At 45.2% G+C, this 27,285-nt stretch overlaps 2 protein-coding genes across 11 annotated transcripts in view; both read left to right on the top strand.

Moving 5' to 3' along the window:
• The window catches only part of PRKG1 (protein kinase cGMP-dependent 1), a 450,310-nt gene extending 429,598 nt beyond the window's left edge, over positions 1 to 20,712 (top strand). For all 10 annotated transcript variants that reach the window (XM_038180896.2, XM_038180894.2, XM_038180893.2 and 7 more), the window contains 7 exons: positions 4,630 to 4,719; positions 7,182 to 7,323; positions 9,865 to 10,028; positions 11,171 to 11,293; positions 11,392 to 11,454; positions 12,490 to 12,556; positions 16,452 to 20,712. In XM_038180896.2, coding sequence (XP_038036824.1) covers positions 4,630 to 4,719; positions 7,182 to 7,323; positions 9,865 to 10,028; positions 11,171 to 11,293; positions 11,392 to 11,454; positions 12,490 to 12,556; positions 16,452 to 16,550 — 748 coding nt within the window. In that variant the 3' untranslated portion in view covers positions 16,551 to 20,712. The remainder of the gene's footprint in view (positions 1 to 4,629; positions 4,720 to 7,181; positions 7,324 to 9,864; positions 10,029 to 11,170; positions 11,294 to 11,391; positions 11,455 to 12,489; positions 12,557 to 16,451) is intronic.
• A 739-nt stretch (positions 20,713 to 21,451) lies between these two features.
• Positions 21,452 to 23,499, top strand: DKK1 (dickkopf WNT signaling pathway inhibitor 1). The gene is made up of 4 exons (XM_027460718.3): positions 21,452 to 22,031; positions 22,142 to 22,298; positions 22,398 to 22,508; positions 22,620 to 23,499. The coding sequence occupies exons 1-4, from the start codon at positions 21,846 to 21,848 to the stop codon at positions 22,868 to 22,870; spliced, it is 705 nt and encodes a 234-aa protein (XP_027316519.1). The 5' UTR covers positions 21,452 to 21,845; the 3' UTR covers positions 22,871 to 23,499.
• The last annotated feature ends 3,786 nt before the right edge of the window (positions 23,500 to 27,285 follow it).

Raw genomic sequence — 27,285 nt, forward strand, 5'->3', positions numbered from 1 at the left:
GTGACAACTGCATGCTGACATTGTACCCGGCTGCGATTTCCTTCACACTGTAATACTCGATTCACAAACATGCCCCCATTACCTAGGCTAGAGCCAAATATACCTTGCAGGCTATTTTAGCCTATAGATCTATTTTCTGAAGCCTGAGCTGGCTTAGTATGTTGGTGTAAAGAAAGATGAAACGCAGAGCCAGTCGACCAGAGGGACATCTTAACACCATTTCCAGAATACCCACTCCTAAATAAAAAGCCTGAGCCTACAGACATTTGCTTATGGAGCCACTGATATTCATAGCTAATAAAAGAAATACACTGCAGTTCCTTATTTCTAAGTTTTTTGTTCTTTCAATAGGCAAGTGGGAAAAAAAAAAAAAGATGCAGTGGTCATAGGTCTAGGGCAGAATCACACAGAGTTGTAGGGGTTGGAAGGGACCTTGAGAGATCATTGGGTCCGATCCCTTTGCCAAAGCAGGTAAATGCTTTGAATGCTGAGAAACAGTGATAAGATGAACTTTGAAGTGATCCCAGTCTTCTTCTTGTTCCAAAGTGAGCCCAAAATGGAAAAGGTGACAAGAAGACAGGATGAAGGAAGAACTTTTTCCAGTGCTTTATGGCCTGGCAGTTTCCATCAAAACTCAATTTTTGATTCAGTGCAGTCTTCCCAACACGCCAGTGTAGAGGACTTCAGTCAGGCTGAGTTATTTGCTGCTGCTATGTCTGGTTATATGTTCTTGTTTTTCTGTGTCTGTCTCTAGCTATAACATCACTATATATATTTTTATGGTATTATATAATTATGTTACACTATTACTTGCATACGCATGTAAAATGACCTGTACACTATTGACAAAGCAGGCAGCTCAGATGTAGGGCCAAACTGAATCCCTTTTTTTCTTTCTGTATCATGCAATATTTCCTGTCCTTTAGAGTAACAAGCCTTCCCTAAACACTTTTAATACCCCTTAGACGTCCTGCACAGGGGGGGGACTTTCTAAGCCACAAAGCCCAACCTTTTCTTATTGCAGCTGCTGGAAACTAGAAAATGTTCACTGGCTTATCAAAGCCCGTGTCCACTTTTCCCTCTCACTTCTCCTTTTGCAGCTCCATGGGGATTTGGAGTTGTCTTCTACTTTCTGTCCTAAATTTATTCATAGCCTGTTTGTACCCTTTTTTGGGCCAGGCCTGTAGCTGAGATATTTTTTTCTGGGTACTACAGGCAGAAATGTTACCATTTTTGTAGACAAATTGTGTTTTGAGCTGTTAGGTTAAAGGTAGGTTTAAAATGATCTTGAACCAAGGACAACCTCTGGGATAACAGAACAGGAAAGACAAAATTCCTGAAGAATAGAATTGTTCTCCTAATTCTTCATGAAACTGTTTGTGAAAAATCATAGAATCATAGAATAGAATCATAGAATATCCTGAGTTGGAAGGGACCCTTAAGGATCATCAAGTCCAACTCTTGACACCGCACAGGTCTACCCAAGTTCAGACCATGTGACTAAGCGCACAGTCCAATCTCTTCTTAAATTCAGTCAGGCTCGGTGCAGTGACCACTTCCCTGGGGAGCCTGTTCCAGTGTGCATCTTGGAATCTTGGAAAAGTATTTCAGTTAGGTTTTTAAAATGCATTAAGCCAAGCAAAGAAAAAAAAAAAAAAGAAGCCAAATATCACTCAATAAAATTTACTCATAGATAAACTGACAACTTTACAGAACAAAATGCCATGTGTGGATTTGGTAAAGGAACAAGCAAGTGTTGAGCCATGGACGTCTGCAGCAGATCTGTAAATATTTAGATGAGTAAGAAAATGAATAAAGGAATGAATTCCAATATTGTGACATTTCAGACTTATAACTGCTTGATCTACTGAAATACTGTGGTTTCATACTTCATGCTATACATCTCATGTATAAACTTTGCACTTCTGTTAAAGTTGATAAACAATATTTGATTGGCCAGATTTGATGCCCGTAAGATGTTCTGGAAAGTAAGCTTTCAACACGGCTGCCTTAACTAGAGAAAGTAGTGCTTTATTTCAGTAGCATTTAAATTAACAGGCAATCAAAAATATTTAATTATTCATATTTGGGGTTCTTGAAGGTGTAGGTTTTCTGTAAACCTTAATGTAGATGAAATTATGGTATTGTAGTATAAATTTTATTTTGTCCAACTAGCAAGAAATATGTTTTTTTTTTTTTGTAAATCCATAAATTTTAAACATATGAAGTGGCCAGTTAGTTTGTTCCAACTTTTCTGAGATGCATAACTGAGGTTTTAAATGTCAACATAGGTAATATTATAGTAAGGGAAGCTCTAAAGCACAAGTTTGTTTTTTTCCATTAAATTTCATTGTGGCCACATACAGCACATTTTAGCTACAGAATATTTCACAGGTAGATAAGCACTGAGCTTTTTTTCCTGTGATTTTTTTTTAATCTTACGACCTCTAATGCATGTGAAAGCAAGGAAAAGTAAGATTGATTCAGACAGCAGTAACAGACCCTGTCCTAGCTTCAGCAGGACAATCAGCAAGCACCCAATGTCCTGCCTGCATCACAGCTGCAGTTGCTGGAATTTTTTCTGTTAAACATGCTAAAAGTGTATCAGGTAGCTGCTGCTAAGCTGTGTGCTGTGCTATGCAATCACACACAGGAAACAAATTCTGTCTAGCATCATGGTGTGAAGGCATACCAGACCCACGTTTTGCCCTGTACCTTAATATTAACAAAATTCCTGCAAAATGAACCAAATCCTGCCTTTTTAATTATTTCTTTTTAATCCCCTGATCCATCACACGGCCTAGTCTTAAGGTGCCTGATGGGTTTCCTTTCCCTGACAAGCAAATCCCTTCCCCTCCCTTCTTCTCCTGTCTTCCTGCTAGAGATACTGCTGCCCACCTCAGAGCTTTGGGGGGAAAAATTGGTTCAATATTAAAATCAAATAAAGTAGCTGACACTGAATTCCCTATGTTTATGTCTGTAGTTTCATAATTGCATTTGTTTAATATATCACTCTGAGAAGGAATATGGGTTCATAAATCCCGGCCCATCTATCTCTTTAGCCAAATTTTCCTCCACATTCAGCCCCTAGGGTGAAGAGAAAGGGTGCTTTTAGATACCTAAATGTCAGCAGGTTCTCTTTAAACTTGACTAAATCAGTAGTTTTAAATTCTGAAATGAATCACAAATTGGACAGCACTTCCTTGAAATGGAAGAAGGAATACTGCAGATCTACAGCTGTATCTGTAGCATGAAGAATAAGATGATACAGACATTGTTAAAATGGTAGGAAATCTTTTTTTTTTCAAGCAAATCTGGAAAGCCAAGTGTCAGGTTATGCCATTAGAAGTGTCAGACTTTATATTTAATACTCAGAGCTATTGTAATTGCTTCTTTTGATCTTATACACTTCATTAATTGAGTGAAATCCAGATGGCAACTGGTCACAAGCAGTGTTCACCAGGGATCAGTATTGGGCCCATCCTCTTTAATATCTTTACTGATGACTTCGATGAGGGAATTGAGTGCACCCTCAATAAGTTGGCAGATGACACCAAGTTGGGAGGAAGTAAGTGTCGATCTGCCACAAGGTAGGGAGGCCCTGCAGAGGGACGTAGACAGGATGGGTTGGTGGGCAGAGGCCAATGGGATGATGTTCAACATGGCTCAGTGCTGAGCCATGCCACAACAACCCCATGCAACACAGGCTTGGGGCAGGGTGACTGGAAAGCTGTGCAGAGGAAAAGGACCTGGGGGTGTTGGTCAATGCTCACCTGAACATGCACCAGCAGTGTGCCCAGGTGGCCAAGAAGGCCAGCAGCATCCTGGCTTGTATCAGGAATAGTGCAGCCAACAGGACCAGGGAGGTGATCGTCCTCCTGTACTCTGCTCTGGTGAGGCCGCACCTCGAGTGCTGTGTTCAGCTTTGGGCCCCTCACTGCAAGGACATCAAGGCCCTGGAGCATGTCCAGAGAAGGGCTGTGAGCTGGTGAAGGGCCTGGTCCACAAGTCCTGTGAGGAGCGGCTGAGGGCGCTGGGGTTGTTTGGTCTGGAGAAGAGGAGGCTCAGGGGAGACCTCATTGCTCTCTGCAGCTACCTGCAAGGGAGGTGTGAGGAGCTGGGTGTCAGCTTCTTCTCACAGGTAACTCGTGATAGGACTAGAAGGAATGGCCTCAAGTTGCACCAGGGGAGGCTTAGGTTGGAAATGAGGAGAGACATTCCTTCCCAGAGAGAGTGATTAGGCATTGGGATGGGTTGCCCAGGAAGGTGGTGGAGTCACTGTCCCTTGGGGTGTTTAAGGAAAGGTTGGACATGGTGCTTAGGGACATGGTTTAGTGGGTGACATTGGTGGTAGGGGGATGGTTGGAGCAGATGATCTTGGAGGTATTTTTCAACCTTCATGATTCTGTGATTCTACAACTCAAATTCCCATCTTTTTCTGCTGAATTATTTCCCATGAGATACAAAGGACTGATGAGAGATTGAAATGATCTCCATAAATTCAGCAGTAGCTCTGTAAGATCCTCGCAGTCTTGTGGGACGAAGCACATGGTCTATGAGAAGTGGGAACAATTGGCACCTTGACTTTTACTGTCAATGTTATATTATTTTCTTGTTTTCCGATGCTAGGCTCTACAGGACATTCAAGGACAGCAAGTACCTGTACATGCTGATGGAAGCTTGTCTAGGTGGAGAGCTGTGGACAATTCTCAGGGACAGGTGAGTATTAAAAAGATATTGTCATAAAAAGTTGAATATTTTTTAACGTGCCTTCAGATAACTAAGGGTCTTTATCTTTCATTTGCAAAACCTGTCTTACTATGTTATGTTTAATTTAAGATCCCCAGAAGATAAGGAAATAATATAATATTTCTGTTCCTATGCAGTTGACTAGAGACAAAGGGAATCCAATTATAACTGAGAATACCCTTAGGACTGATATAGGTTATCTCCAACATGTACAAGGCTTTATATAAATAGAGACTTAGCTCAGGCTACTTTCTCATGACATCTCTACAAACCTGGAAAATATACAGAAAGTAGTGGTGTTAATGATGATAGTCATGTGATAAACTGTATTCATGATAAGTGTCTTCATCTCTGAAGCGTATTGTGTTCACACCAGAAGGTACTCCATACTCCTGAATAGTTGATGGTACATCTTAATGTCAACCTTTTCTGATCACAGAGATGGCAGCTGCATCCTCGGTGCCCATGCTACTGATCCTCATGTTTGGGAGCCTGTCTGGAGGTTCAGGCCCTTGACAGGAAAATGGGGGATTGTTGTAAGCATGTCAGAGACTTTGGGCACCATGTATGAAGGCCAACAGAGACCCTTCAGGGTACAACCAGGGGTTGCAGTAGGTGCAATGGTGATTTCACTCTCACTGTAGTCTTGCAAGAAATGGTTGAGAGATACAGTCCTTCCAGCACAGCACCTTTATGCATTACTGACCTGGCCTTAACTTTGGACTTAAAAAACAATAGTGGCATTAATCAGATATCACATTTGTGAATAAAATCAATGGGAAAGTGCAATTTAGAAATAAAAAATGCAAAGTCCTTCAAAGCCTTTTGAAAAATCAGTATTTCCCATCCTGTCAAAAGACCTGCATTTTTCATTTCAGTGTATGAAATTCTGCCCCCCCTGACTATGAATAGCAGCCTCCACATCTGTCACAGAGACATTGCAATAAGCCATAGCCCATAATAAACCATATCTATTAACATTTCTTAATGCTTATGAAGAAGTCAGGTATAATAGCAATGAAGACCAGAGGAAATCTCAGGAGGAAACCAATAATTCTGTGCGGGGATTGGGTCCAGCTTTATTAAGTAAGGGCCATTCGTCAACGTGGGACACAGGATCATGCATTGAATCCATAGCTTAGCATTATGTGATTGGGGCATAGAAGTGCCATGGAAAAAATAGTCTGAAAGCATGTAATTAAATACCGCATCGTAATGCACAAGCAAATGTGGTCCTGGTATTTCCTGTCTTTGGAGGATTTGACCTTGCAGTGTTTTGTTTTTGTTTTGTGTGTGTAAGCAGGTGGAATGTGGGTTGTGTGGGTGTACATGGTACATACACATAACACAATGGCGGGGCAGGGAAGTGTGCGAGCAATCACATATAAATATGCAATAGAATCATAATTGAAACATGATTTAATTAAATTTGGAAAGTGAAAGAAATGCATTGGAAAGATTGATCAAAAAAGATGTATAAAATTACTTTTAATTAATTATCCATATTGAATTTTTGTAATTCTTCCTTCTCCTAAAACCATGCCTTCTCTGGACCATTAAAAGGAGAAGAGTAGCAAAGTTAGCAGGTGCTAGAAGGTATCCTTCATCTTTGTCAGAGCCTGGTAATTCCATCTTCAATTCTCTCAGTGTTAAATTGTGGTTCTGCTGCCACCTAGCTTAGATGCGCTTCTGAGCTCAATCTGCTCCAGCCACAAGCTCAAGGCAGGCAGCAGAATATACTTTGCTTCTGAAAACTGCTTGCAAACTTGTACTCAAATGAGGATCAAAAAGCACACAATGCTGAATTTACGATTAACACTTCAAGTCCCAGCAAATACATTTTTTCTGTCTTTTTTCGCATATGAACATGAGTATGGGAGTTCTTAATCTTCACAGTTCAAAATTCTTTCAGCACCTAAAAGTCAAAGATTATAATAAAGAAATCACCTTTTACATAGAAGGCACTTACTTATAAATTTAAATTCTAAAAGATGTAAATATAAAATAAAAATTACAGTATTTTAGATTTAAATGTCTGATATGAATGTCAATTGAAGGCCAAGAAGCTAACTTAAAAAAATAGAAATATATGTAAATTTATGTGAAAAAGTCAGTTCAGCAGCAGTCATTTTCCAGGTATTGGGTGATTCTATTGGACCGTATGGATATTTTAACAGTAAGATGAAGTCCAGAAAGGGATGAGATTGGATTGGCCTAAAATACAGTTTTAGGCTGCTAAGAAAAAGAAATTGTAAATATAAAGAATTGCTCTAGGTAGAATAAATATAGGTTAACTACAGCAAGAATAGGTCACCTCTTGCAAAAATCAAGCTCTTACTTTACATCCATGATGGTGATAATGACCTGTAGAAACAGCTCAGTCCTGTACCCAGAAATTACTTTATCATCTTTCTCTTTCTTGTTTTACACAGAGGTTCATTTGAGGATTCAACAACCAGGTTTTACACGGCATGCGTAGTCGAAGCTTTTGCATATTTGCATTCCAAAGGAATAATTTATAGGGACCTCAAGCCAGAAAACCTCATTCTGGATCATCGAGGTTATGCCAAACTGGTAAGTGCCTGCCATGTCTGGTTTTGCCAAACAAATAAATAAATAGATAAAAGACACCATTCCTGTCTTCTAGTACTGGACAGCTAGTGTTATGGGTAGAGAAGATGGAATTAGCCATAGAGGGTCAGAAAAAAAGTCCACCCAACCCAAGGTCCAGACTCTGATGGTGGCCATCAGTAAATTTTGAGATACGATCAGGGCCAGAATATCGTCACTCATCACTGGGATGTTTTCCCAACCTCCAGCCAAGTGAGGCTGTAGCTGAGCTGGAAAACGCTAATTCTGGCTAACATTTGAAATTAAGGGCTGCAGTCTGGAAGCATTTAGAGAAGAACATCTGGAGAAATCCATCTAGTTGTTTTGGAGCTACTGAAAGACAAAAAGATACCGTTAGGAGACAGAGAGGACTTACATTGTGAGCTTTATAGGTGTCAGGTGGCATTTTTTTGCAAACTATTGTTTCTGAATAAGTTCCTTTGTATAAGCAAAAGAAAAGCATTATTCTTAATGGAAATGTTAGCCATGACCTTGTCATGGCACAAGATTATTATTTTTAATTGCTTTGGATCATCAGACTGTTGCTGAACTATAGCTGACTCAGCTTCTTGCTTTAGAAAGGGGATTGAAATTTGGCTTGTCTTTACTTTTGATAGCATTATAATGTCTGCAAGCTATAACTTTTCACGGAAGAGGTTACATTTGTTCATTGGAGCAACGCACATATTGCATCATTAGCACCATTTCTGTAGGAGTCCCTGCATGCTCTTTGTCCTTCAGCTGTGCATTCTTTTCAGTATCTATCAGGCAAAATGTGCATAATCAAATTATATCCATGTCCTGTGTACTGCTGTTCTGGCTAGACGCAGACACTATTAAGGCCACTTGCACTTTAGCACTGATGACAAACCTGACTGATCTGTGCCAGCTCCTCTAAAGTGACTCTTGAAGGCTCTCCCTGAACCTGCTCTTCCCAGCGTGTCATGGTACTTCTCAGCGCTGTACTTCTACAACATCCACCTCCTCAAACCAGGATGGGAGCACCTGTGTTAGATCTCCACTCCCCACATTAAAGTGTTGCTGATGGATTTCACTGTATTGAACTGTTCGTGTATATTGGGTTTTTTTTTGCATCAAAAATCAGTGTAGAGGTGTGCTGCAAATAAGGTACACTCAGAAAGTGAAGGCTGAAAAAGTCTCTGTGAACCCATGGAGAGGGGAGAAGAAAAGAAAGACTGTCCTTGGCAGGAGGTGCTGTCCCACCCCTTTTGGGGAACCCCTCTTTCTAACTAATGAGGATCTTGGCACCTGGGAAACCACCAGTGAAGGATGGGACGACACAACCCTAAGAGTTGTGTCCAAGAGAGGCTGATTCCATCCATGAGGCTCACAATGGGGCAACTCCTGGATGTGGGACTCTTCCCTGCTTTTGAGAAGGGAAACCTGGGAGTCAGTCAGTCAGGGAGAAGATGTCAGTCTTTGGGAGTGGTAAGTCAGACCATCACCATCATGGGCCTTTACAGCCTTGCAGCAGCCATCATGTGTCACCATACTACTAAGTTTAACAAATAACAGAAGAATAAATCCTCTACAGCGTTTCACTGAAGCTGAGGGTTCCAGCAGGGTGTCAGAAGGTGGAGGTGGATTAGATGCCATACTGTCCTTCTCTCCACCCGAGTAGGATCTGGACCAGGGTCTGCTGTTCCCATCACCAGCCCCCAGCTCCTCAGGCATTTTGATCTCCTTGGATCCACCTATGGTAGCACAGGAAGTACCCCAGATCCCACAGCATGACTGATCCTTCTTGTGGGTTTGTGATCATTCAGGATGACAATACTGATGTGTTGTCCCTGACTAGTGCAGGAAGGTGTAGGAGCATTTCACAGCCATCAAGGGACAGCAGAGTGTGCTACAGACCACAGCTCTGGGCAAGCAGAGCACCAAGGCAGGGGAGGGCAGAGCTAAAAATACACTAAGCCTACTAACCTGAGCTCTGCTCGGGCCCCAAAGAACAGCTTTGGTTCCCTGTGTAGTCTCACTTTCCACAACTGCCTGTAGCATGCTCTGGTGCATGCTATAAGGGTACATTGAGGCTTGTGATCCCACCAGCATGTTGCATCATTTTCAAATAAATTGTTACTACAAAGCTCTTTGGATTGGGATAGAAATCTGAACTTCTCAGCAGATGCTGCCATGGTCTCTATTTAGCCTGAATAGCTCTTGCTCAGGTAAAAGCTGGGACTTTAACAACAACAACAACAAAACAACCTGATCTGCAATGATGTGAAGTTACATAGTCCAAGAAATGCTCGGTGTTGGCATTTATTCTTCTCTCACAAGAATCTTCTTTTTGTATTATGATGGGTAAATCAGCAAAAAGATCGCTGCAGTTGTCTGGTTCTTGAACAACCCATGATATTTTAGTTGCAATAATATTCCCATAAGGAAATCTTCTTTCTGCATTGCTTCACTTCAAGAGGAACGAGTGCATGGCTGAAATTCCCTCTCTTGCTCTGCCCTGATGCTATTCTCCTCCTTTCACAGGTTGATTTTGGCTTCGCAAAGAAAATAGGATTTGGAAAGAAAACATGGACTTTTTGTGGAACTCCAGAGTACGTAGCCCCCGAGATCATCCTGAACAAAGGTCACGACATTTCAGCAGACTACTGGTCACTGGGAATCCTAATGTATGAACTCCTGACTGGCAGGTATGGGCATTGGAGCTGGCGCAGCTGCTGAAAAAATATCCAAATATTTCTGCCATTGTCACCCTGATTAGATGACGGGAAAGATTCAGAGCAGGCATGTGCTGTAATGGCACAGTGAAGCCTCAACACTGTGATGCTGAACCTAATAATTAGTTTTCCATTTTAAATCACAGTTTCCATGCAGATCTCACAAATGGCAAGATATGAACAGGCTTTTTAGGAAATGCTGTGACATGTCATCAGAACTCCCCCCTCATTTTTGTCCCCAGGCTCCTGTAAACTGAGAATGAGCTGAACATGGCAGTGAAAGGGTTTGTAATTCAACCAAGGAGGTGCAGTAGTGGGATGCTGCACATCTGAAAAGGAGGAGGTAGAGTTGACACTATGAGAGCTTGAGACCCCATATCCACCCTTTCCCTTATTTAGTTTAGTTGCAAAAGTTGAATGCATACATTACTGCATATTTTGACAGTTTTGGATTCCTTGCACTTCCTTACGTCATCCACCAAAGATACAGGAGCTTGAAAAGGATCCATCACCTAAGCTGTGTAGCAGCTCTGAGGGTGGACCCAAAACAGTGGAAGCCTGTTTTGTGTTTGGGACCTCACGTCTTGCCACCTTGCAGGAGCACATGCCTCGTTGTTCAGCCCAAAGCAAGCAAATTGTAGCATCTGCCTTTAGGGACTCTTTGTTCACATACTGCTGTTCTTCAGTGAACTTGTCCCTGTTCTGTTAAACCAATGGAAGCCTTAATCCCCACTAAAAGCAGGTCACAACATCAAATTGAGAATAAGCCAGTGAGCAAATCTAGGACCCTTGTTCCCCAGGCTGCTGGGACGTCGGTCTTCATGGAAACAAGATTTGGCATGTGCTGCTCCAGAAAACAGTACTTTACTCTTTGGTACTTCCTTCCAGCCAGCATCACTTAAATTCTGACACTATTAAAGCACCTTGGCTGAGAAATGGTTAAGATCATACAAAGCAAACCATTCCTATTTGTCACCTGCCTTTCCTCATTTCACAGTAGAGTACTCTGTTTTTCTTGGTTGTTGTTTGTTTTTTTGTTTGTTTGTTTTTTTTATCAATCTTTAATGCTATTTTAAAGACAAACTTTTAACAATTTTTTTCTCTCCTCTCTGAAGTCCCCCTTTCTCAGGACCAGACCCCATGAAGACCTATAATATCATATTAAGAGGAATTGACATGATTGAATTTCCAAAGAAGATTGCCAAAAATGCTGCTAATTTAATTAAAAAACTATGCAGGTAAATGCATAAAATATAATCACTTTTCTCTTATTTGTAAAGAAATGAGTTGTTCAGAAGGATTAAGAAAGTAACCTAAGTTGTTATTCATTTTATAGGGACAATCCATCAGAAAGATTAGGGAACTTGAAAAACGGAGTGAAAGATATCCAAAAGCACAAGTAAGTGTATTCCCCAGCCATCCATCATTTGAACCCACAGAAACATACATTTCAAACACTTCCATTTTCTGCCAGACTCAGTTTTCTCAAACTCCTTTGGCCTTTCCCGTCTAGTATGCTTTAAATTGTAATTGAGTTTGCGTTGGATGTTTTTTTTCCTGTGTTTTGATATTGTTTCTAGCCTTGCCTATGACCAAAATACATTGCACGTTGACCATTACACTTTAATTACTTGAATGCAGAAGAGCATTTGGAAACAATCCAACTCAGCCACTGCCTGCTTGGATTTCTCTGGTTTGCAGAATCATTTTCCAAGGTTTTCCTCCATTTCTCTCCCCTCCATCCCCAGCAAACTTTCTCTCTACCCATAATGTTAATTCATCAGACCTTTTGGTTCGATGGGAGAGAGTTCTTAAGTGATGTTACATAAGGTCTGTTTTGCTACAGAAATTTACTGAAGAGTTTTTACACTTCTTGAAAGGAGAAAAAAAACAAGTTAGGGACCACTGCAGAGGAAGGTTACCTCTTCCATCTGTGCTCGTCCTACTCTGCTCCTATCCCCAAAGCAATACAAATGCATTGGATGGACATTTTGAGGGTGAGCTCAGCTCAGGGCTCACCCTTAACCCAAGAAAACCTGAGGTGCCCAAACCAGGAAGAGAGCATCCCTGTGCAGGCTGGAGCATCCAATCTCATAGAAAGAAAGGACGTTAGGGGTCTCATATTGGCACAGACTGGCCAGATAGGAAGGAAAGAGCAAATGCCAGGACACCTTCAGTGAGGAACAGTTTTCTTCTGAGCATTTGTAATTTGTACTTGCCATGGTATCACCACTGGGTTGCAACACAGAATCCATTTTCAGCTGAGAAAGCGAATATAAACATGACAGGAAAAATAACTAAGGCTAATCTGACCATTTGAAGAACATCTCTGCAGGAGTTAAAACCCACTGTTTAAGCAATTTAAATTTCATTATGTGATATTTTAGCCATATGTCTAACTTCCCGACATGCTTTATTATTCTCTCCTTTCTAGATGGTTTGAAGGCTTTAACTGGGAAGGGTTACGAAAAGGGACACTGACACCTCCTATAATACCAAGTGTAAGTTTTACTACTTCATTTCTCTTTCCCAAGCAATTTGTCTCTTTAACACGAATTTTGTGAGCTTCAGGCACTAATACACTATAGTTAGCATGTTCTTTATTTAATCTGAATATGCTGGTCAGAGAAAAAAATTGAGCAAAACCCTATATAAAAATAAAGTCCATTTAGGCACATTTTCACCTATACTTTGTCTCCTGCCATTCTCTTCCAGTGGAAGTCATTTAGGGCATGACTGTGATGAAATGCTCTCTGCTGCCCGGGCAGAATCACTCACTATTATGTTTTCTTCTCTTTTTCACCTGCTGCATTTTTTTCTTCATGTACTTTTCACATTCCAGCAGAGAGCTGCTACTTTCACCCCTTTTTTCAGATGTGTCCTCTTTCTTTCTCCTTTATTCCTGTTTTTGATGGGCAAGTGGGATTTGTATGCCATCTCCCTTTCTTTTGCATTAACCTTTCCTTCTGTCTTTTCTTTTGTGCTTTTTAGCCTTTTTTCCTGCATCCGTGTCCTACATGAAAAGCCCCGTTACCGACTAGTTTATGTTTAACTGGGAGCAGTCTCGGAGGGACAGCTCTACTCATTTTCCTTTGCAGCAAAGCTCTTCCTTTGATGTCTTTGTGAGCCCTTTACCCACAAAGCCTGCTGCAAAGAGAAACCAAACAGGATTAGCTGATAGAAATTACCTTGGCCCCTTCTGTTCGGCAGCCTCCCCTCCTTGTTTCAATTTAATCCCTTTCTCTCCGCGCCTCTCCCAATGGATCAGTGAGAGAATGACATTAGCAATCGTACTTAATTGCACCCCTTTGCTCAGTCTGTCCGTGGTCCTGTACCTCCTGCAGCAACAGCAGGCACAGCTCCGGGGCTGAATCTGCCATCCCAAAGCTTTCTTAACAGCTATGAAAGAACAAGGAGGTTTTGTGTCCCCCTTTTGCCCTATGGACTACAGAAGTCAGTGACAGGCAGCAGGAGAAATCAGGACTTTGTAAATGTTTGCATAAAGCAGGATCACCAAACAGCTTGTAAATATTTTATACATCAAAATTGTGGTTGTTTATTTTATTTTTTTTTTTCTGTTAAGCTGATTTTAATGGCTATTAACTTTTCAATAACTGTTAACTTGTCCACCATATTTCAAGTCAGTGAAATCAGGTTTACTCCTTTATGTCCAGTTTCAATTCCTGGTTTGCCTGTGCTCTGTGCAGAATGCCAACGTAGATGAAAATGCCCAAATATTTTTTCTATTTTTTTTTAGTGGATTTTTTAGTTAGCAAGAGCATTTGAAACACTGCTTTTACCTAATACATGTATCAGCCCTACATGTCTAACCCTCAAATAGAACAACCCACAGCAGTGACTTCAATAATATCTACTCTCTACGGGCATGAATTTCTCCCATGACATTTCTCCACCACCAGAAATTGTCTCTACTCTTTTCGGCATTGCCCAGAGGCCATTCTCTAGCCTGTTTTGCACAAGTCACATTTCTTCAGCTTTTTCACATAGGTCCAACACTGTATCAGGAAAGGGTCTTTCTTGGCATCATTGGGATGTATATTCCTGGGTCTGGTGCCATCCTACCAGGGACATGTCTGCAATGGTCCCAAAAGTGATCTGCTGCCAGCACACCACCATCCTTTTGGCCGGTACACCAACATCAGGGCTGTCCAAAATAAGACAGGAGCATTCTTCCCTCTTCAGAAGACTCAACCATTCTTCCAGGGCAACTTACCAGTGCTGACAGCCATACACTGCCCCATTCCCAAAGCAACACAACTCTTCTTTCCTAGAATTCTTAGGACGAATATTTTTTCTGGACATACTCTTGATATCCTCTATAAAATGTGCCTCCATTACCTAGCAAACCTCGCTGACAGTTTTTCAACCCTGAAGCTGTCTGTCCTGCTCAGTCTTGTTTTCCTCAAGGAGCTCGGTTGCTTTGGCAGAAGACCCAACTCTCAGTAATGGCCATATCTGCAAAGTGACCAAAACTGTGTAGAGTTTTACCTTCACTCATTGCACCTCTCCTCCCTAGCTGGAAAGGAGCCAGAAGGGCTAAACATAGAGACTAGCTTTTGTTTTGTTTTCAGAAATAGGCCTTTCACAGTTTCTTTAACTCTCATCAGCAGTTGTGTACTACCACTGAGGCAATCAAAACCTACTCCTTAGCCCTCGCTCCACAGGATTTTAGGATAGATCATTGCTAGAACATTGCTTTGAGGAGCAGCTGAGCTTTGATACCACAGATTAAAAATCTGTGATGGAAGCTGTCCTGAAAAGCTACTCCTACTTCTTGACTCTTCCAAAGATTTGCTGTCTTGCATCATGGCTCTTGTTTTTGAGAAAGACACGCAGATCTCTTCACCATAATTCATCACAAGCTCTTATGCTGGCAAGTGACCGGGCAGATGATACCAATGTTTGCGCTTTACCCTCTAGGATGGACAAGAGATATATCTGGAGTATCCCTTCTTGGCTGGAGAGGGCATTGAGAAAGACTTTTGTTCCCATTTCTCTGATCATGAAGGACCGCAGGCCACATACGGGTGACACAGAGCTGTGGAGAGTCATTCCCAACAGCATTAGCAACACAGAATGTCAGTTAGCAGAGTGACAACTCACACAGCCTTTCTCTCTAGATCATATTTCTTCTAAGAAAAAGAAAAAAAAAATAGAAACACTCTACAATTGTCTTGGATATACTCCGCCTTTTTTATTTTGTCAGATGAAGGCAAAATAGAGCCCATCTCCCAGAACAGGAATTACAGACCCAGATAACTAAAATAAATAAATAAATAAATAAACAAATAAATGCCAAATCCAGTATACAGTAGTGTTTTTTTTCACAGTGAGTAGAGTATGCAAGGAGTTTGACATTATCAGCCGCAGGTAAATTCTGATGCAGCTGAGCAGTTATCCAGCATATCCAGCATCAAATACGTCTCCTGGACTGCAGGTTGGGAAAAAAATATGGCAAGCATTTCCTACGCAGCACTGCTACAGCAAGTGCTGTCCTCTCCAGTCTGCTCTGGCTACTTTTCAGCTCAACATACTCCTTCAGTCTGACACTGATTATTTTGGCCTGTAAGGAACTGCTGGTCTCTTTTTGTATTGTTTCATTTATTTCAATTGCATTGGATGTGTCAGGGTCTCATTATAATAAAGTTTCAATTATCTTCATGAAGCAAAAAATAAAAATAAAAATAGAAACCATCTAGCTACAGTAGATTTTAAATGACGTTATTTCCTAACAAGTAATTCTGCTTGGCCTTCATAAACCTTAGCTGAAACTCAGGCTCTCTGCTTCCTTGTTCTCCTGGTCATGGTTGGTTGCGCTGTAGCTTAGAACAAAGTCATTTGTGTCAAAATTGATAATTGGAAATTCAGAAACATCCTAGGAATATTAGTTTGTCTGGTTGGCTCTGTAGGCGGAGGAATACTTGTCAGGAAGCTAGAAGGCAACGGAGGCCCAGCTGACAACCTCAGATTCAGGATCCTGAAGTCATAAATTGGAAATCTTGGGCTTTGGGGAAGAAAGGTGCTCCTGGAACACAGGGGCTTTTTCAAGTCTTTTCTGCCAACTTTATTGCAATGGGTGGAAAAATTCCCCCTGAGGCAGAGCCCTAGAGGGCCTGGGTCATTAGAGACAGTAGGAAACCAGTGGGGATTTTGTGGAAAGTCCTCCTGGGATTCAGCAAAAAGTTGTTGAATGCAAAACTTCTCTGCTGCCACACCTTGCTTATCCTTGCTTAGCTGTATCCTTGGGACTAGAGTAAATAAAAAGAACCACTGAATGCTTTGGCATGATCATCACTGTGAGGTCAAGAGGTCTGTAGAGGTCCAAAAACCAGCTCTGATGATGGTCCCCATCTTGTCACTCTGTCCTTTCCACAGGTTGCATCTCCAACAGACACAAGCAATTTTGACAGCTTCCCTGAGGACAATGACGAACCACCCCCTGACGACAACTCAGGATGGGACATAGATTTTTAATGTATTTCTCTTACCTGCTTCTGCCTTGCTGAAGACAGCTTCCTGGGACATGGCTGCCAGCGAAACTGAAAGAACTGGGGAGGATTCGTGCTCGGGGTCACCATGATGCCTTGATTGATGCTGCTACAGTAACTACAGTGGCATTAGGACTTATTGCTTAGATGACAATAGTGCTCTTCATGTTTTATGTTCAAACTTAATATAGCAGTTGACATGGTGGTCCTGATGCAAAGCCTTTCACCAGTAAAGAAACATGTTTTCTATCACTGCAACGATCTTGCTACGCTCTAATTACAAAAGTCGAAAGATACGTAGTGTAAGACACACTTCATTCTAGCTGCAAGGTACTGGCTTTATCAGTAGGATCAATAGTAATTTATTAAGTGCTGTAGGTAAATACAGTACAGGATTTGGGCTTCTCCCACACTCCAAACTAGGTAGGTCTTCTGCTGTTGGCCAGTGTAGGAACAAAGGAGGACAGCAACGGTACTGGTCAAAGAGTTCATGTCAAAGCAGTGGTAATATTTGTCCGTTTTCTTTCCAAGCAGTGTTCATGACAAGAATGAATGTTACTTTTCCTCTATCTTTTGGAGAATTTTTACTTAATCTGGTAAAACAAAAGCACAACTGCTCTAGATCCTGTTAAGGCAGATATGGGTCGCTTCTCTCATAGAGCTGAGAACATAACGTAACATGACGTTTGCATTTTTTCCTTTCCTTTGGTACAAAAACATAAATGCATGGAAAGAAATCATAAAATTACCCATTTTACCTATAAAATAGTAATATAATGGTCCTATAATAAAGCAACAGCAGCCAACTGGCCTTTTGGTTAGCTATTAACCGGTTATTGATTAGCTATTAGGCATAAAACTAAGCTTAACTTTTACCTTTTTAGAACCCAAAGGGAAAATATAAGACCCGTAATGTACTTTATAGGTGCTACGTACATCCTTCATCTGTGAATATACCTATTCAGTCAACCACCATTTCAGAAATATGTAGCAAGAGGCATCGTTCTCCATCATGCTCTTAGAACAGATGAGTTTATGTCTCCATGTCTGCATCTCTTCCATGTTTATTACAAAGCTAATTAAAACAATATAAAATGTGGTGGAGGGCCAGTTTGCTGGCTCTGTTTTTAGCATTGCCCATAAAAATGTAATCCTAACGTCTCACCAAACTAAATTGGAAGGAGCTCCACAGAAAAGTCGGTGTAATTTAGTGGAAATCTGATATTTCATGTGGGTTTGTTTTGTAAAAGTTACCGATCTGCCTATCACCAGTGTACCAAGACCCCAGTGACCACATTTAAGGCACAGGGATGGCCAGAGCTGGATCGGTTTGTGTGAAAAATAAGCCAGGGAGAAGGATGTTGGTACATGTATGCTTTCCTTCCCCTGACTTCCACTGCTTTTCCTTTGCTCTAGTGAAGTCTCTTCTGGTTTATACAGATGTAAGAAGGCAATACCGTCCTATATGCCTACTCACAGAATCACAGAATTTCTAGGTTGGAAGAGACCTCAAGATCATCGAGTCCAACCTCTGACCTAACACTAACAGTCCCCACTAAACCATATCCCTAAGCTCTACTCGTTGCATTGTACACGGGTCTAAAAGTTTATCCCATTGTACCAACAAGAAACATCAGCTTTCTAACAGACCCTGCTCCCAAAGTAACAAATGCTGCCCCATTTCATCTCAGAGTTGTCAAGAGCGGTTACATATCCTGGAAGTCAAAAGATCAACTTTTGCTGACCATTTTTGCATAGTGTGCAGAAAACGTATGTTTTAACGGTAAAAAATAATTTCTCCAATGCTAAATCTTTTCTGTGTTCCTAATGGAAGTGACTTCCATAGTCTTAATAGAACATATGAAAAAGATGATACCTCCGCTTCCTTGACAGCATCTACAATGTCTGCTGCTTGACAGCAACCTAAAGAGCTTGGTCACCACAGAGCCCTTCAAACCCAGTCCATTCTGCTGAATTTTCTCCATAGTTATGCAGAAGGGCGAGGCAACGTCATCTGCACAATAACGTCAAGTTATTTTTTTCCGCTGCTCATCCGTCCCATGCAGCATCATATTAAAATTTGTTTGCCTTGAAAATGGTAGGGAAAAGACAGTAACCACGCCTACCAGGAATCACTCGTGTAGAGCAAATACTTAGTTTTCAATCCAAAGGACTGAAAGCAAACGCTGAACACTAGGGCTAAAACAGTCACCAGTCATCCGAGCAAACAAGCAGTCACACGCCTGCTGCATGAAAGCTGAGTTTGTTATTCACGTCCCCCCCGTTTTTTCACTCAGTGCTGTGGCTACCGTGGAGGACAAAACTCGTTGCATTTGTTGGCTTTCTACAGAAGTACATCCAGAAGAGTTTGTCTCAATACAGTCACAGTGAGTAGCTGAGATTCAGCTGTCTGTCGAGCAAAGGGTTGCCAGAAGCATCACGACCCCTTGGGGGCAACCCAGAAATGTTATGGGAAGAATGTTTTAAAATGGGCTGATGAGTTATTTCCTTTCTTCCTATCCGTTTTTCCTTGTGCCACACACCTCAAGACCTGCATCATGTGGCATGCACTGTACTGAATATAAATTTGTTTTGGTATCAAACACCTCACTCGACTTCCATCACTTTTACTAAGCATCTTTTAAATGACATACTTAGCATATGTATATTATAGACGCCTTCATTTATAAGTAATATATTTGAGTTGCATAATATATATATATATATTCACAACAACTGATTGCCTCTGCGTTTCCACTTACTGTCTTTTCTTTGTCTCCTTTTTTAATATATGGGACAACGGTGGATTTATGCAAGGGGAAATCAGCTGCAGTATTTAAAACAAGCGTATTAGGATTGGTGTCATAAGATACAGAAGATCTGTAGCTTCTTACAGTGCTGCATTATCCATAGCAAACTCTTATTTAACAACAGGACCACAAGCAAATATTTATGTAAATAGGTATTTTCGTGTTGATATTTTGTGGTACACATATAACTTTTTATTTAGAGTTCCATGGCATTATTACTTCATTTTCTTATTTGTAATGTAATGTTTTTAGATCGAAGTAGACTTGAATTAATGTCATAATTGTCAGTATTATTAAACTTTATGTCGACTGTACTGTTACTCATCTGTCCCATAGGTTTAGAACATGACTAGCTATCTGGCATTGTTGCAAGTGCCTTAAATCCATGGCATCCTATAAAAAATACAAATTTGGTGTTATGCTGCATGACAAAGACAAACACACCTCAAAATGTTGTCCTTTCTTAGCTTGCTGCTTTTTACAGTTCTTTCTGCTAACAATTTATAAGCCTTTATTATATAATATTGATGAATTACAGAAATGATGAAGTCGTTCTCTTATTTCTGTTAAATGTACCAGAGCTGTGTATCTGTTAATGAGATACAGAGTCATTTCTGTGAAATGTATAAATGTATGTGCGGGTCAAATTAATATATGACATCCTATCAGTCTGTATACAGGTATTCCTGTTTCGCTAAGCTGTGCAGATCCAGCCCATAGTGCAGTCCGGCTCCAGTGTACCGTATTTTATAAAACCCACGACAAATGTTCTGCCCCGAAAAGCGATGAGCAGCTAAAGGTGAATTGCCATTGTGTGCTACTCGCGTCTCTGAGGCGAGACCGGGTGCCCCCCCAAGAAACGCCGCAGTAGCTCATTTGAGCCCCTCGACCGAGCAGGATCTGTGCTTTCCGCCAGCCCCCCATGCAGCCCATCGTGGAGGCAAGGCCCCAGCGATGCCATTTCTCCAAGCTGCCGGGCATCACACCGGGACTCAGCCAGCCTCAGGCTCTACGGGCAAAAGGAAAATTTTGTGTGGAGTTGCCTGTCACCCTGAGTCCGATTTATGCCGTTTTTACACTGGTCCTTTATTTTTTGTAATCTGATTTCTCTGGTTTTCTTCTTACAATGGATTCTACATAAAAGAGTTTTCTTGTCCGTCAGAAAATTGTCTTGTCATCCGATGGTCGTCGACCAGTTGCACTCTTTTGATGTAGATTGAAGAACTTTTTTTCATGAACTTAACTGCTTTCGTTTTGCTCTGTATTTTCCCTGCAGCTGTAATTGCCGAGTGCCTGTTGTATACTTTATAGAGTTGAAATAAAAATAATTACTTTTGAGCAGCGCGTTGCTCTCTTTCTTCGGTTGGGAGAGTTCTCCTGCTCAGTCGGGCTTTTTGCTCAGGTTTACGGCGAAACGCAGGAGGGGAGAGCCAAACAAAAACCAAACAAAACGTTGCACGACCTCGTATCCCCCTTCGGGTTTTCTACCGAGGAGCCGAGATGCGACGGCAAATGGGGGGGGGGGGGCATATGTTTGTGCCGGGGCTTTGGGGCCATACCTAAGGCAGGTACCGGCCCGATCCGCCAAGCCAATTAAAGCCTCTCCAATTAACCCCGACCTCCAGGCAGAGGCGCTGGAGGTGCCGCCAGGGGGCGCGGCGGTGCGGGGCGCCCCGACGGGTGGGTGCGAGGGAGCGGGGAGGGGGGGGGGGTCGGGGGGGGGTCCCCTTTGGGCTCCCCCCTTTGATCTCCGCGCATCAAAGGGAGCCCAGAGACGACCCCCCCGCAACCCCCCCGGTCCGGTTCTGCGGGCTGGGGTCAGGCGAGTGCACGGGGGGGGGGCCCGACGGGGCGGGCTCCTCTCCCCCCCATCCCGGCTCTCTGCAGCTTCCTGCAGAGCTGCGCTGGCGCCAGGAAGGGAGCTGGGACGGGGAGGGGGGGGGACGACGACAGACGCGGGGCTGGGAGACCAAAGGAGCGGGGTGAGGGGGCTGAGGGGGGGGGCTCCGCTCCCCACGGCGGCTCCCAGGCACGGGGATGGGGATGGGGACGGGACGGGGCGGGACGGCGGGGGGGTCGGGGGGGATGCTGCAGGCAGCGGAGCCGCGGCCGCATCTGGCGGTGGGGTCTGAGGGGGGTGCTCAGGGGGGGCCGCGGAGCTGCCCCCGTCGTTGCGAAATCCCCCTCCCGGGCCGGCGGCCAATGCCGGAGCCCTCGGGGCGGCGGGGCGTTGTGGGGTGGGGGCATCGGCACAGCCCCCCGGGGCCCTTTGAAATCCCATCCGCGGCCGCCGCGGCCGCCTCCCCGAGGGGCGGGCGCAGGAGGCAGCCCCCGGGGTATAAAGGCGGCGGCGGGGCGGGCAGGTAGCGCTGCTCGGGGGCCGCGGGAGCCGCAGCACCGACGGCAGGGCACGGAGCGGCACGGCACCGACAGCACCGACGGGACGGGACGGGACGGGACGGGACGGGACGATGCGGGCGCTGGTGGCGCTGCTGGCGGCGCTGAGCTGCGCGGCCCCGGCGGGGCGGGCGGCGGCGCCCGGCGGCGCCCTCAGCTCCAACGCCATCAAGGGGGGAGCGGCCGCCAGCGCCGCCCCCGCCGCCGCCGCCGCGCCCTTCGACGGCAGCAACAAACCTCCGCCGGCCGCCACCCGGCAGGTAGGAGCCGGGACGGGGATGGGGATGGGGATGGGGAGGGTCGAGAGGGGGGGGCCCGCACCGGTGGCGGCCCCGCTCTTACCGGGGGGTCCCCGCTGTGCCGCCCGTAGCCTTTCCCGTGCACCGAGGACGAGGACTGCGGCCCCGACGAGTTCTGCGGGGGGGCGGCCCGCGGTGGGGGCGCCCCGCTCTGCCTCGCCTGCCGGAGACGCCGCAAGCGCTGCCTGCGCGACGCCATGTGCTGCCCGGGCACGGCCTGCAGCAACGGTGAGGGGCGGCGGGGGCCGGGGGGTGGCGGGCAGGAGGGGAAGGGGAGGGAGGGAGGGGAGCGGCGAACCCCGCGGCTGACCGCGCTGCCTCCCCCAGGGCTCTGCACCCCCCCCGAGTCCCCTCCCGGCGCCGCCGAGCTGGACGAGACCGGCGCCGAGGCGCTGCCCCGACGGACGCCCGCACCCGCCTGGCTGCCCGCCCGCAAAGGTAAGAGGAAAGGGGGAGCCCCGGGGGGGCGGAGGTGGTGGGAGCGCTTCCCGAAGGGCTCCAGAGCCCCCCGACGGCGCTCAGCGCCCTGATCCCCGCTCGGCCCCGCAGGTGAGGAGGGGGACTTCTGCCTGCGCTCGTCGGACTGCGCGGCCGGGCTGTGCTGCGCCCGCCACTTCTGGTCCAAGATCTGCAAGCCGGTGCTGCGGGAGGGGCAGGTGTGCACCAGGCACCGTCGGAAAGGCGCCCACGGGCTGGAGATCTTCCAGCGCTGCCAATGCGCTGAGGGGCTGGCGTGCCGCCTGCAGCGAGACCACGGCCCCCCCGACGCCTCCCGCCTGCACACCTGCCAGCGGCACTGAGCGGCCCCCCCACGACGGGACGGACAGATGGGATGGGACGGACGGATGGGACGGACAGGACAGACTCCGGCCCCGCTCGCGGGGGGCTCCCCTCCTGCGCCGCAGCCGGAGCGGAAGGTTGTTTCTCTAGGGAACTACTTTTAAGCGACTAATTGCAGTACGTTACTGTGTTGTGAATACTCGAGGTGGCACTTAGCTGTACATACGCCGGGACTTTTCATGATTATTCCGAGGGTGCTGCCTTGTGCTCTTCAAGCCGTGACTGTGACTTTGTACACACTGGGTCTTAAATCGAGTTCGACGGATGCGACCGCCTGTTTGCGAGCCAATAAATGAGTTCTTCAAAGCCCGCCCGAGCCGCCTGCGGGAGGGGAGAGGTGGCCCCACACCGAGCACGGGGGGAGAAACCCTGAGCGAGAGGGGGGAGTGGGGCAGACGCCTCCTGCCTGGTTTTCACATGGGGCGAGGAGGGAGTGAAGGAGGCTTCAGCTGGCACCAACCGGGGCCACGTGCCCCAACCGCAGTGAGCTGAGCAGGAGCTCAGCATTTCCATCTGTGCACCAAGCCGTGTGGTCTCTCTGCTCCAGGCACAATAAAAACTGTTTTTTTTTGCTTCACCTCGCAGCCTGTGGCTATGAGTTTTCTTCCTTTGGGAATGGTTTGGTGGGAGGGGAAGCTGCAAGTTTTCTCCCGTGAATTTTTGCCACCCCCTCTAGTCCTTAACGCCGCCCTCCTGTTGATGGTGGCGGCCAAGGGAGGTGCTGAGATGCGCAGCCGTGCCCAAATCTCCCCTGCACAGCCCTAACACATGGTGTTGCTTTTTCCCTAGGCCTGGACTGGGTGGCAAAGTGGTGCCCAAGATGGAGTGCAAGAGGGGCTTCAGGGGCACTGCACCCTGTGTGCACACGAGCTCCCAGCCAGCTGCATCCCTTTGGTCTGTTACATGCAGCCTGAGCACCAATCCTAGCTCCTGGAGCATTAATGCTGCCAATTTGGGGACCTCTGGGACTGTGCTGGTGCATGGGATTGCGGAACGTGACCCAAACTGCAGTTCTCTCACCCCTCACTGATGCTCTTTAAACCACACCAACGCGCTGGCACCCCTCGATTTGCAGCCACCAAGGACGCACACTGTCCCCAGAGTGGCTGAGGCCAGAGCAGTGGCTGCCCTAAGCCAAAGCCCACAGGAGGACACTTCAGGGTGTGATGGCCCCGTGTCCTGCAGGAGAGTTTGCAGAGGGCACGTGTTGAGCTGGCAGCATGCAGGGGCCGCAGTCAGGACATGATTTTCCCAGCATTGCAGCCACAGCTTGAAGCATCCTGATAAATGGGGCTGTAATTCAAAGGCTTTATCTTAGGGCTTTAATCACCATGTCAAGCTTTAAAAATAAATAAATAGAGTACTTTTTTAAAAATAGTCACTATTAAAAACAAAAACCACTGCTCTAGAACGGACTTCCTATTACTAATTACAATTACGCCCAGTAACAGTCAGTGGCACTGGAGCAATGACAGCACCTGGCTCTGAATAGACACGTGGGTGACTGTTCCGATGAGTCCAGCTCTGATATCGGAGGTGGCACATTTTATCCCTAGTAAACATGGTAAAATAGTACCAGGTTTAATGTTTTTTCTCCCTACAGATACAACACTTTCTCTCCCAGGCAGCCCTGGGAGACAGTAATACACTGGGAGGCAGTAATAAATGTGCTCACGATGCATTAAATACGGAGCACACAGCTTTTTGGTTCAGAATCACAGTATATCAAATCCTTCCCACTCCCTTATTTATTTTTCACATCCTCTTCACTAGCATTATTTAGCCCAGCTTTGGCTGTCTTTTCAGCTGTATTTTGGGGAGATCGCACCCTGCCTACAGCACATGCAGCTGGACCTGGAGCTCAGCATCGCCAGCCCTAGCTCGCTGCTGCTTCATTTTCAGCTTCCCCTGTTGGGTGGGAGAGCAGCTCAGGTGCGTGCCCAGTGCTAAACACTAGGCTCTTGTGGCTCATGTCCATTGCCAGCAGGAAGGATGCTAACATTTCCCGTTACATTTCCAGTATGGGACAATGAGGAACAAATGGATAGCATCGACACAGTCCCTCCTGTATTCAGCCACCCACCAGCAGATGCTCCATATTTCAGAAATGCCTGAATTAACATGTGCTACCTCAAAATAATAATAATAAAAAATAAAAATAATAAAAAAATTGTATAAGAAGTTCAACATAGATTAATCAGCCTTGGCAAAGAGAGGCTGCATCCATCCCTTAACCTTGAGTTTCCTCTTGTGCCCAGATTTGGAGGTCAAGCTCATCCCAGTAAGACAAGATGTGGCAGCACACAGTATTTCAGCGCATCCTGCACAGTTCTCTTGCATCTGCTGCATGAGGCATCTCATGGATGTGCTTCCCCCAGCCCTCTCCTCAATAATGAAATTACTCACTGTGGAAAATTACAATAAAGAAAAAGGATATTCTAAGGGTAGAACTAATAAAGTAAGGAGGTTTTGGTACAGGAGGAGGTTTAGCATCCTGGCGGTCTCGCCACTCACCTCCTGCCTCCTGCAGAGGGGCAGACGAGGACAGGGTCAGACCTGAAGTCTTCTGCACCCTCTCAGCTCAGACCCCATCTACATGGCCACCTCCCAGCAACAAGTACAGGGGCTCCGTAGGTGTTAAATTCCACCCTGTGCTCAGAAAGCGTTCTGCTTTGTTTCCCAGAGCACCTGAAGCGCATCTAGTACACATTTCCCATTTTTCAGACATGCACATTAGTGCTAAAACACTCCATGTGTGTGTTTTAATGCACATGGCTTTTTTAAGAGCCTAAGAAATGCCCAGTTCAGCCCCGTGGTCCATGTAGCTGCAGCAGCAGCGTGAGGTTGTATTGAAGGAGCCTGCACAGGCTGGAGTTTATTTGGAGCCCTTCCCAATTCCCAATGAAGCTAAGAACTGGACTCTAAGCCTTTCACAAAAATCCTTCAGCAGGACTAAGGCAGGGGATTGACATCTGTGCTGGAAAGCTCAGTCCCTTCCCCGGAATTTTGTAAAGGCTTTTTTAAACAAGGGAAATTTCGTAAGTGCCAACATCGAGGAGGTGAATGGAGAACTGAATCACTCTTCCAACTTTTCCTGTTATGGATTCCCTGAGATCAGTTCTCTGTGCCATCAATACAGATTTCAAGGAGATACTGTCACAGTGGGCATCATCAGAAAGTCCCCCTCTGCTGCACCTGGTGGCAATAATGGCAAATGGCCTCGATCTTGCATGAGAAGGAGTGGAGTGGAGACGATGGGATGCAGCACAACTTTGCTGTGACTTGTCATGAAATGAGTCCTCTGGTGGACAAATACCTTTAAAAAAAATAAATTGCCCATGTTCTGAAAAGAAACTTACTTCACCTTAGAAGAAATATCCTTTTTCATCAGTGTTAAAATACAAGCCCATGTTCCTCTTGCTCCCATCAATCTTAACACCCATGCAACTAAATGCACTCAGTGTGAGTTTCTTACCGAACACACATCCACCCATATTCAGTGGAAAAAAGGGTTGCAAAAATCCATAAATCCACCCACTGGCATCACAGTGAGCCCTTGAAACCAGCCCACTTTGTTCCAAAAACATGACAGCCCTGGATGGACCGAGTGGGCAGAAGACTTTATGGATGTAAGGCAATACAGAATCTGGATCCCTGCTAATCCAAAATGATGTATATTACTACTTTTTAACAAGTACTATTTTGTATATGGTTCCCCCCACCCCCTCAGTGCCTGACTTTTGACCCTAATTAACACGTAACAAGGGGGACGAGGACAGCTGAGATCCTTCAGGAGGACACTTCTGGGCAGAGCTCACCCAGTGAGGGAGGAGGCCATAGGTCATAAATAACAGGGGGAGGAGATAATTATTGCTTGTGGTGCAAGGAGATGATAGATGGCATCCTCACATCCTGGGGCTTGGGTTTTTTGGCTCTGCTTGCATTTCCAGTGGTAAGTCTGTAGGTGATACAGAGTTGGGCCAAGTAAATCTGGGGAAAAACTTCCCTGTAGCAGACTGGGGAAAGGTTGCAGGATGCTATGGCAATACCAAAGGACTCCAGAAGGATGTCACACAGCAGAACTGTGAAAAATATCAGACAAGGAGGAGAGAGCATGCTCCCATCCAGTGAAAGGCTTGGCAACTTTTCAGCTTGAGAAGAGATGACAAAGGGAAAGCAGGGGAGGGCTGCAGAGCTGTCAACGGTATCAAGGCTGTGACTCGGTGCTTAGTTTTGTTCCCTACAATGCAGGAATGAGATGGTCTGACCACCCAGTAGGTTTAAAACAAGCCCTGCACACAGCCATGTTGTGCAGCTCATGGCCACAACATGGAAACCCATAAATTAGATCACCTGGGGACAAGGCACATCCATA

The sequence above is a fragment of the Anas platyrhynchos genome, chromosome 6, assembly GCF_047663525.1.
Source record: "Anas platyrhynchos isolate ZD024472 breed Pekin duck chromosome 6, IASCAAS_PekinDuck_T2T, whole genome shotgun sequence".
In the NCBI taxonomy this organism is placed as follows: domain Eukaryota; kingdom Metazoa; phylum Chordata; class Aves; order Anseriformes; family Anatidae; genus Anas; species Anas platyrhynchos.

Excerpts from the sequence above, each read along its gene's own strand:
- DKK1 (XM_027460718.3), top strand. The coding sequence starts at position 21,846 with ATGCGGGCGCTGGTGGCGCTGCTGGCGGCGCTGAGCTGCGCGGCCCCG. Across the intron at positions 22,032-22,141 it reads CGCCGGCCGCCACCCGGCAG|CCTTTCCCGTGCACCGAGGA; the intron begins GTAGGAGCCGGG and ends TGCCGCCCGTAG. Across the intron at positions 22,509-22,619 it reads CTGGCTGCCCGCCCGCAAAG|GTGAGGAGGGGGACTTCTGC; the intron begins GTAAGAGGAAAG and ends TCGGCCCCGCAG.